Source organism: Sinocyclocheilus anshuiensis, unplaced genomic scaffold (assembly GCF_001515605.1).
Source record: "Sinocyclocheilus anshuiensis isolate Anshui unplaced genomic scaffold, SAMN03320099.WGS_v1.1 scaffold2182, whole genome shotgun sequence".
NCBI lineage: Eukaryota > Metazoa > Chordata > Actinopteri > Cypriniformes > Cyprinidae > Sinocyclocheilus > Sinocyclocheilus anshuiensis.
Window position 1 is genome coordinate 213,199 of NW_015557240.1, and position 11,083 is coordinate 224,281.

The 11,083-nt window shown below is 39.6% G+C and overlaps 2 protein-coding genes across 2 annotated transcripts in view; one reads left to right on the top strand and one right to left on the bottom strand.

The window, feature by feature from the left end:
• The first annotated feature begins 948 nt into the window (after positions 1–948).
• LOC107679037 (chloride intracellular channel protein 1-like) lies at positions 949–6,424 on the top strand. The gene is made up of 6 exons (XM_016474448.1): positions 949–1,167; positions 2,772–2,881; positions 3,206–3,331; positions 3,464–3,570; positions 4,366–4,547; positions 4,624–6,424. The coding sequence occupies exons 1-6, from the start codon at positions 1,129–1,131 to the stop codon at positions 4,783–4,785; spliced, it is 726 nt and encodes a 241-aa protein (XP_016329934.1). The 5' UTR covers positions 949–1,128; the 3' UTR covers positions 4,786–6,424.
• A 34-nt stretch (positions 6,425–6,458) lies between these two features.
• LOC107679036 (lymphocyte antigen 6I-like) overlaps positions 6,459–11,083 on the bottom strand; it is an 11,423-nt gene continuing 6,798 nt past the window's right edge. The window contains exon 3 of the mRNA XM_016474447.1: positions 6,459–7,176. Coding sequence (XP_016329933.1) covers positions 6,962–7,176 — 215 coding nt within the window. The 3' untranslated portion in view covers positions 6,459–6,961. The remainder of the gene's footprint in view (positions 7,177–11,083) is intronic.

Genomic DNA, 11,083 nt, shown 5'->3' on the forward strand with positions numbered 1-11,083 from the left:
TATTCTATGGCGTTATTGTAGCGCGAAAGCACATTAATATATTGCGCTCGCGCATAATATATTTCTTTTGCTCTCGCACAAATCCGGACGCGCTCAGATACACGCTGCTCTCGCCCAGGGAGAGTGCGCGCGCTTAAAACGTGTCTCTCCTCTCACTCAAATAGATACAACTGGCCTATGGTTATGAAATTATTATAAGGGCGAATATGACATTTTGGGACTCAGACTCCCAGACTAGGGAGGCCAACTATAATAATTTATTTGTCCTTATCAGATTCAGACACAATAGTTGTTTCTTATAATTTGTCTTTTGTAGCAATAATTCTATACACGTGAACCCAGAATTTAGCCCCTTATCCACCTCTTGAATTACTGGGGGAATTGGATTTCAGCTAAAAGAAAACTTTAAAACAATATTCAGATTAAAAATGTACTAGTAGCTCTTATATTCCTTATATATTTTTTTTAAGTTTAGTTTCTAGTAGGCTCAGTATTCCAATACTGCCTAGTTAGGGTTAGGGTTAGATTGATAATTAACTAATTTAAATGTTCATGTTTCAGTTTTCTACCACTAGGTGTCAGAATTACGTTGTCTGTTAAAATTATACTTTTCCTTTAAGCCAGAAACACTTAAAGGAATGTTTATATTATATGTAACCTATATTTAAAAAAAATACCTAAACAAAAGTGTTATTATTGTGCCCAATTCGGGATACCATTTGCTCTAAATAGTTACAAAAATAGCACAGACGGAACAAAAGAAGTTGAGCGCGTTTATTGTAGCATCACCTTCAACACTTATAATATGGTTACACGTTAGAGGAAGTTCAAATCAGGAAATGAGAGAGAGAGAGAGAGAGAGAGAGAGAGAGAGAGAGAGAGAGAGATCTTGCTGTAGGCGTAATTTATTTCGATACCTAACGCGAACAGTAGACGTTTATACAGTTTATAAGTTACTCGGAAATCAGACACTTTTGGGCGGCGTTTGTTTGGACTTTCTCCAAATTTCCCCCCCACTGCCAAATTCATAGCTCGAAGGGGAAAAGTTGCACAGAATTTGAAAGTGTTGAGGGCACAGCGGAAGTGAGCTCGGAGAAAAGGCGACAGGAACAGAAGCCGGAGTCCAGCATGAGTGAGGACAGACCTGAGGTGGAGCTCTTCGTGAAGGTCAGATGCTGCACGATCAGGCCACTACTCAGAGCTAATGCAGATTTAGCCCATCCAATAACTTCACACAATGTGATAAACGTTGCATTACTAACGTGATACAATTGTTTGTAATGTATTAACTGGCTTAAACATGATAAAATCGCGAGCGTATAATGTAATAACGTTTTTTAAATTATGATATGAAATCACCAATAATGTTGTGTTTTGTGAAAAAAAAAAAAAGAAGAAAAAAATTGAAAACGGCGGGTTTCCTTTCTAAATATAGTTTTAAACTACCTATGAAAAATGCACCAGATTTAAATATTCATGCATTTATTTATTCGTATTTTTATTGTTGGTGATAATGTTATTATTTGTTTTATTATTTCAGGTTTATTTGACCGGGTCAATGCACATCAATAATACTAGTTCAATGTGCCAGAATTAGCCAGAAGGCAATTTTGCATCCCTGGACTGATGGTAAAATTATGACCCTAAAAATATAAAAGAAATAATAATACTTACATACTCCAAAATGCATATGAATGTTTTTAGTAATAATACAATTTCAGTCAAGTCACCTTTATTTATAAAGCACTTTATAGAGTACAGATTGATTGAAAGCAGCTTTACAGCGATGAACAGGAAAGTAAGATGTTGGGCCACCACGTGCTGCCAGCACAGCTTCAGTGCCGTTCTTCCACGAGATATTCCTGCGTTTGGTGTGTGATGATGCTAGTGGAGAGCGCTGTCTAACACCTCAGTCCAAAATCTGCCATAAAGGTGTTCAACTGGGTTGAGATCTGCTCACTGCAAAGATCATTTTTATATTAAAGCATTGGGTGACCCCTCATACCTATGGATGGGGGCATTGTCATTCAGGAAGAGACCACTCCTATCAGGACAGAAATGCCTCATCAAGTGATATATACGCATGTATAAAGATTCAGAGAGTAGCACAATGTCACAACTTAAAGCAAAAGAAAAAAGTCCCCTTTTAACACCAATCATTTAAATAACTAAAATAATGGTTTCAACCAGCAACAAATGAAAAACAATAATAAATCCAGCAACAGAGAGAGAGGATGCATCTACGGTACACATATCGTATCGCAGGCTCGTGTGGGCCTAAGCTGTTTCCACCACGGGAAGATGGTGAAACCAAACAGTTTGTGAAGAACTTGCGTTAGGTTTTCTGCAGGACGATTTGGCTAGTAGTTTGAAAAAAAAAAAAGTGCTATAGAACGAGTTATTAATTTATTGATTGTAAAATAAAAAGTGAATAAATCCAATAGTCATTCAAATAGATTAATTTACAGTTGATTTATTCCTTGATTCCTTCATTTTTATGTCCTAATATGCGATATATTTCAATGTTGTCAATCTACAATCTCATTATTCAGTTGACAAGTCCCAATGAAGTGGCTTGATAAGAGCCGTTTTTTTATGTAGCATTTATAAATAAAATGTGGAGGTTGTCTAATTCACAGTTTGGGTACAGTATGATTCCTTGCTGTGCACAAAAACAAAACTCAAGTACTTTTTTGTAGTTATGCGTAAGCATGATTTGGGGCTGCACAGTCTTTCAGAAAGCTGCAGTGATCCTCTGTATGTGTGTGTAGGCAGGGAGCGATGGTCAGAGCATTGGGAACTGCCCGTTCTCTCAGCGGCTCTTCATGGTCCTGTGGCTGAAAGGCGTGACCTTTAATGTGACCACCGTGGACATGAAGAGGTGGGTGTTTCTGTGCATTCATAAATCTAATGCAGTTGCATATACAGTAATTCAAGTAAGTGAAACCTAGAATGTTACCGTTTCAGACCAGTAGTATGCTACATTGTATTGACACTGTATTCCAAAAATAAAAACTGGTGGTCCAATCAAAAAAAGACATGTCCATTCACACTGGAAAATGGAAGGTCAAGTTAAGCGCATTGCATTGTGGGATCTCCAACAGTGTGCTTTCAGAGCACTGCACAGAATGCATGTAGCATTTTGCAAAAGTAGCATCTGGAAAACAAGTGGTGTGCTATTCCTCTTTCTCTGTTTTGTGAGTAGGAAGCCAGACATTCTTAAAGACCTGGCTCCTGGGGCTCAGCCTCCTTTCCTGCTGTACGGCACAGAGGTGAAGACGGACACCAACAAGATAGAAGAGTTCCTGGAGGAAAGCCTCTGCCCTCCTAAGTAACTCTCTTCATCAACACATGCTTTATTTCCCATTGTTTGTGTTTGTATTCCATTCCTACATTTCACAGCTGTCACGTTTACCATATCCACTCGTCCTCCTCCTCTTCTTCATCGCTCTATCCACCACAGATACCCACGGCTGGCAGCTCGCAATCCTGAATCGAACACCGCAGGTCTGGATGTGTTCTCAAAGTTCTCCGCCTACATTAAGAATTCGAACCCGCAGATGAACGACAGTGAGTGCAAGAGTCTTTTAGATTTGTTACAAAGATTGTTAAGTGGCCTGAGGTCTTGGCCGCTTGAGAGCACATGTATGCATCAGCATGCAAGACTGTCCAAGGTCTGTAAAGCTCAGTGCTAAATCCACACACATTTAATTGTGTTTCATAGGTACTGCAGCAGTGCTGATATGATGTCGTGCTCTGCAGTCTCCTTTTTAAATACATAATTCAACATACAATACAAATATTCAATCTACTCAGTTTTACTGCAACGATGCAATCCTGCCGATTTAAAAAGTTGTGTTTTTTTCATTCAGCTAAGAGGTGACAACATGACATGTTGATATTGTATTGGTCACTTATCTTGAAGCGATGTGAATTCATAGCTCAGTTCACAACATACTGGAAAGCAGCCAAATTCACACGAGTTTTCGTCTCCCGAATTCACATGAATATAAATGGAGGTCAATGGAACAAAAAGTGTATTGTGACTGGCCTTGAGTGTGAGACAACAGAGAGAAACTGTTTGATTGGTGATTGAGTTTTGTAATTGATTGATTGTGTTGCATCACATTTTCATTCAGCACGTCTGCTGTTTTTTTCCACAATGGTCTAAACAGATACATCTCATGTGAATATCAGATCCATGTTGGTGTGAACAGGCCACTGCCATAGAAAATTATGGTTTTACAGGCTTTTAAAAATAGGACATGCCCCTACTCGAGCAGCAAATACACGTCATCACAGGAAAAGGAAATTGCGCCTGTCAGGTCATTTTGTGGGTTCTTGATTAACCGTTTGCTCGTGCAGATCTGGAGAAGGGTTTGCTGAAGGCCCTGAAGAAGCTGGATGACTACCTGAGCTCTCCTCTGCCGGACGAGATCGACGAGAACAGCGCTGACGATGTCACTTCCTCCTCCCGCCCCTTCCTGGACGGTCAGGAGCTCACTCTGGCCGACTGCAACCTGCTGCCCAAGCTCCACATCGTCAAAGTGAGTCAGACAGAGCGACGCCTAAGCAAACGAGCTGACGAATGCAATGCTTAGCTTCTCTTTTCCCCGCTCTCAGGTAGTGTGTCAGAAGTTTCGAGGTTTCTCCATCCCTCGCGCGCTGACGTCTCTGTGGCGATACCTGGACGTGGCGTATGCCCGAGAGGAGTTCTCCTCCACCTGTCCCAGCGATGAGGAGATACACGTGGCCTACTCCTCCGTCGCGAAGGCGCTCAAATAGAAAGAAGGAAACAAACACACACACACACACAGTCACACACTCATGTGCGTTATTACCAATTCTCTTTCCAGATTGTCCTAGTGTTTCAATTGGTTCCTGTATGTTCCTGAGGTTGTTTGCACTGGCTGAGGTCTCACTTTTCAACTAAACGTAGTCTCATGCTGCCTTCACATGCTCTCGGAATTATCGCAAATACGAGTTTCCTAGAAAAAGTGAGCATGAATGCCATTTGATGTCATGTTTACCAGTGGGAAGTTCGGAAATATCTTTAATCTTTAATCTTGTCTTGTCATTAAAGTAGTAGGTTATTTAAATATGAATAATCCTTTGAAGCATATTGTACATTTTATACACAGCGAAAATAGCATGTGTTTCACCAATATTCTAGAATAGAATAGAATAGATAGTGCGGTAAAACTATACAGTGGGAAACTATTTCCATTTCAGTCTGAAAGCAACCTTAACTTGTCTACATTATGCCTTTGTTGTGAATGTGATTATAAACAATGGCATCCTCAATTAATTCCGACAACAAAGCACCTGAACACAACAAGCTCGTAATCACGACTTAAGAAGAGGAAATTATCAGATTTCCAATAGCACGTGAAGGCAGCATTATAGTTCATATTTCTTTAAAGCAGCTGAACTGTAAGGTCAAGGCCATTTCTGTGGTTATACACATCGGCAGCCTGCAGCGATACATTACAAAATATCATCAAATGTTTTACAGGCAGCAATAGTGGTTGTGTTTCAGTATTTTTCACTGGTTTATGGACGAGTGCTTTGCTAGCAGTTACGAACAGGATGTTGTTGCCTCATTCCTCCCATTACTGTCCCTCCCTCTCGCTGTGTCATAGAGTCGGTAATGACAGCTTTTCGCTCATGGCTGCTTTGGTCACGTACATTTCATAAACTGTTTTTCAAGCTGCTCTTTACATTCCATTGACTCATATGTTACAAAATCATGGAGGTATCATAAAAGTACTCCAAAGGAATCATGTGTAAAGTTTCATACTTTATGCGAGAAGTAAAAACTGAAACTCTTTTCAATCAGTTACTGGCCCCAATCGACAGTCTCATCTCATAGCTATATGATATGATGTACTGTAGAATATTCTTCCATCTCTAATTATGACTGTCGACGTCCACATTGAAAACACTCTTATTTATTGCCTGGAGAGAGTTATGAAATACATGCACATTTGTTGTCTTCTGAAAAAGAGGAAACCAGTGACAGTAACAACTGCTGCCTTTTTTAAGTTGATTCAGCCTGTTTCTAAGATGACCTTACCAAACTATTTTTATATATAGTGTCATGCTTTATCCCCAGTCCTCTTCCCAGGCACTTCTGTTTTCACTTCCTCTTAACCACTCAATGGTCATTTCCAAATCTTACTCTGCACACAAATGGACAACACAGCATCAGTGCAAATATTGATTAGTGAGGATTTTATTGATTAGAGGGATGTTACAACAAAGTCATTTTCTTCCTGCATTTCTAAAATTGTTATTCAGCAATACAGTTTATAATAAAGTTAAAATAAAAAATTGAAATGTTGAGTACATTGTTTCTTGATCCTTCATGTTTAGATAGTTCAGGTTTAATATAATATATATTGTTTAATTAAATTAATTCAAAGAGTAAAAAGATTTATTTTAAAAAATCTTGAAAAATAAGTAAAAAAAAGAGCAGAAAATATTGTGTTGTGCTCTACAGGAATGGAACAGCCTCTGGAACACAGCCTGTTCATATGAAACAATATGCATTTATGTTTCTAGAATTAATAAAAATGACAAAAAAGTTACTGTCATTAGTATTTACAGCAAAAAATAAAGCAAATTAGCTGTTAGATTTAGCAGTTGTGTGGGTTTAACCATTTATATTTAGAAGAATAGTTTCAGTATTTTGAGCATACATGACTCATTCTCATGAGTCTTAACTCACTGTCTGTGTGTGAGTGTGTGTGTGTGTGTATACGTGGTTGCAGGCACTTCCCTTCAAGCATGGCGTTTGCAAGAGAGTGCGTAGATGGACTTACAGTTTAAGTCTTGTGTGCATGTCAAATTTGAGCAGATGCATTGGTTTTTAAACAGACGGTGTTGGTATGTCGTGGTGTTTCTGAATCTCAGACTTTGCTGATGGTGTTGTAGCACCTCCTGTGAGAGTAAGAGCTGCTCATCCCAGCTGGAGCAGGAGGGCCAGACCGCAGAGTCTCAGCACTGCTCCGGTCCAGCGGGGGGAGCTGATGGGCGCAGCAGTGTTGCAGAGATCCGTGTCACAGCACTCATTGGTGTAGTTGAAGTTTATTCCTGCCGCGTGTTTCTGTCCGCTCAGGTCACACTGTAATGGCAGGGCACAGCTCCGCTCGTACAGGACAATGGACATTGACCCTGGACACACACAAACATCATATCTCAATGCTGATGCAGGGCGTCCCAATCAAGGGGCTAAGATCACAGTGTGCCATTCACTACAGTTTCAGCACCCGATAGTATTTAACATTGCTGATGATCTGGTTTTGCACCAACAAAATATCCACAAGGATGAGTTACCAACAAAAAAAAAACTGCAAGAGGTCATGCAAACATATTTCAGCAAACATGAAGCTCAATGCCACATGTACGTGACACAGTTCCACCAGAACTACTCGTGGTGTGAATTTACAAATGCTTCTTGGGTGACAGCTGAGTTGTAAATTACTGTCTGACTTCACAAACCTACTGTGCCTATTCAGGCAGTATAAGATTGTGGTCGCAGCTCATGTTGTGATTGTATAGCCAGAGCGGAACTAAATTCTTTCCACCACCACAAATTGACTTATAGTATTATTTTCTTAATAAATGCAGTTGAGATAAATTCTGAAATACTTTTTATTACAATACTTATGACCTAATTTCAGATCTTGTTTGTATGTTTGTTTCGATACTGAAATTAACATTTATAAATTAATCTTTTCAATGTTACTTGCCTGTTAAATGTCATACAGATCATATTTTTTTTAAACTGATCTACTTTGTCCCCTGAGCATCATGTAGCCTTTTAGTAAGAAAAGTGTGTGTGTAAACAGACACAACGTCCAGAAGTTCCAGGATTACAGGTCTTTTGCCAGTCCATTGTAAAACAAAGTTTCCAGGCTGTTACAATGTGTGCTGCTTGTGAGCTTTGTGACACTGAATCTCAAAAAGACATTCAGGTGTTTCATTTGAGGCAGTCATTATCAAGTAAACAAGCCACATTCTAGTCAACAGCACATAGGAAAAAACTGCTGTATCATTATTTGAACAAGCTACAACATGCTGCATGCTGGACTATTATTGTGCCATCAACAGCCACGGGCTTTCCTGCCACACACACCTGATGAGAAATAAATCACCTGTCGCTTATCATTTTACATATGTTTCAGATCATCTATTTCATATGGCTCGAATGGCAATAAAGTGACAATATGTACCCGACTTTGTTGATCAGGGACGTGCACAGACATTTTGAGGGGCAGGGGCTCACGTGAAAAAAAGGACACTTCTCTTGTTTATTTTAATTAGTTTCTAAACAAAACATTAAATATATTAACACAACTCTGACTTACTTACCAATTTATTTTAATTCCCTCACACTCACCCAATTGTTTCATGTTGTTTCATTTTTCAACAGATGTCTACAAAATAATCAGTTCACAATGGTGTTATAATTACACTTACTGTACCATGCACACACACACACAAACTGATGGTGACAAGAACTTTGTTTCACATTTAAGGGGGGCTGTTAAGATCTATCAGAATACAACATACTAATAGAATGGATAGTTATTAGATGAGGAGCCTGAGATCAAGATTATGAAGTTACTGTTTAAGGCAGGACACTTCATGTACTGTTCAATTTTGAGATTTTGGTCTATTTTGCTTCCATGTCTTCTTTTGCTCTAATGGAAAGGAAATTTCCAAAATACACATTGAGGTGTTTGTTTTAAGCCCTCGTCTGTTTGCTTCTGTAGATTACTTTTAAATTAACCAAAACCATCTATCTGCATGTTTAAACATAACATTTCAAGGGAAAAGATGCAAGTCATTAACTAATAACTGGGGAGGTTCTGTGGTGATATGCTTTAGTTATTTTGTTTATCCTATTCATCTGCAAAGCCTTGCATTTTAATTACTTAACAGCTAATTTGCATATCAATGTGGCTATTCTGATGACGTTATTAATTTTACTGTATTCAGCTGTCGTTTCTCCATTAAGTTAACCTGTATGCCAATGATATATTGCCTTAGCTAAGCTTTAGCTAATTTATTACATGGTAGCTCATGAGTCATGCACTCTCAAAAAGGATTAATTAATAAAACATTTTTTGTGTTATGTCCATTTTAACACATTTTGTGTAATTTTAAGTTGATCATGTGTAAAAAGAAAGAGAGAGAGAGAGAAACAACACAATATGTGTTAACTATCATCCGATCACATTGCTGCCTATGTCACTCCACAAGCTCACTCCTCTTTTTTCATCGGTGGATGACCTAGATGCACTCATGTCAGGTATATGGATTTCCCTGCTAGAAATGTAATGTTCCCAGAGCATTCTCAGAGCATCCCGCTGGTGTCAATGACGTTCCCAAAACGTTTCCCGAGATGCTCATGATGTGGAGTTCTTTAAAGGGTTGGGGGACGTTATTTGGAGGACCTTCAGGGATCAACACTGTTCAGAGTGTATTTGGTCCCACAATACAGAGTTTTAAAGTAACACTGAAGCAGAGTTGAACTTAATGAGAATGTTAACAAGCAGAATTACTGAAGGAATGGAGAGTGAAACCGATATTTTGAAATAACCGGGTCCCAGAGTGGATAAATCTGAAAACGCCGCCCTTGTGTTTTTGTGTGGACAGCGAATCCGTATATTTTCTGAAACGATCATGTATATTGATTATCTGAGTTTTCCAGCATTCGGTTTTGCTCCTTTGGCCATTATATCACAGACTCAACTCGTCTCACTCGACACCACCATCGTCCCGCACAAGACCCGGCTTTCCTCGAGCTTTGGGTCGCAGTGGCAGGCCTCAAATGAGCCTGGGCCGTGCCCCAGTTTTCATCGCAGCAAAACCTCATTCACTTCCCGCTTCGGCTCAACTTTTCACCGCGGCTCTTCCGGTCGCAGCGCCACATGTAGCTGGGCCTCCAGCTCTCGTAGCAGTCGCTAGCGCGAGGCTGCCTCCGCTAGCAGGCGCAGGCCGTGTTGCAATTACATTTTTAGGTAAAGTCGCTAAAGGTAGGTAGTTTGTTGTTAAAAGTTGTTAAACGACGTGGTGACACTATAGATGTTGATGTCATTTTTGTAACTGACGCAAAACTGCATAGAACACAATGAAATTACTCAAATTTTCTATATTAATTTTCACTAGCACTTTACCTGTATTTTAAATTACACATTGTACTCGGATAGACAGATAAGATGAAAAATATTTATTTTCGTGAAAATAAGTTCAACAGTGTACAATTATAGGTGCAAACTAACAACTAAGGCGTATCATAAAGAAACTATTAATATTATTATTGAACAAGTACAACTAGCAACCTAATTCGCATGCGTTGTGCATACTGCTAGGCACATCTTTCCAAGTCTCTTCTCTGCACAGGGTACCACTCACTTCATAACGCTCGTACACTCGACGCAATGTTCATACTGGCTTTTTTTGGTTTCCTGAGATGCTTGGAATTCACAATAACTTATATTCAACCCCAAACTCCATCCAACTGTCTCTGACCTTTCCGTGCTCGACAGCGAAACTATCTCCTATTTCATCAAACAAAGTAAATCAGATCAGGAAAAGGAGTTCACCACGTCTAAATTTTTAACCTCCCGTCACCAATCCAACCGTATCAGGCCCTTTTGCTTACCTCCAATTCAGAAGCTCTCAGTCTACATCCCCTCTTGACCCTCTTTTTGTCGATGAATGTAACCACCCCGTCACACGTTTTTGGTTTCAAAAACATCTAAAACTCACCCTCGTCCAACCAGGCATACCCGTAGAAAGATTTTCCAGCCACTCCCGAATCGGGGCAGCAATTACAGCAGCTCAAAAAGGCCTCTCACAGCAGCAGATCCAAGCTCTCGGTCGATGGTCATCTGACGCCTTCAAGAGCAATAGCAGGACCAATAATTTTCACACAGAGAAAGCCCATCTAATTCTGATCAGTTAAATTAAATTTGATGCTGCCGCTGCAATGCCCTGCTTAATTTGATACTGTCACAGCAGTGCCCGCTCCATTTGATACTGCCGCTGCAGTGCCCCGCTCATTTGATAC

Excerpts from the sequence above, each read along its gene's own strand:
- LOC107679037 (XM_016474448.1), top strand. The coding sequence starts at position 1,129 with ATGAGTGAGGACAGACCTGAGGTGGAGCTCTTCGTGAAG. Across the intron at positions 3,332-3,463 it reads GAAAGCCTCTGCCCTCCTAA|ATACCCACGGCTGGCAGCTC; the intron begins GTAACTCTCTTC and ends TATCCACCACAG. Across the intron at positions 4,548-4,623 it reads CCAAGCTCCACATCGTCAAA|GTAGTGTGTCAGAAGTTTCG; the intron begins GTGAGTCAGACA and ends CCCCGCTCTCAG.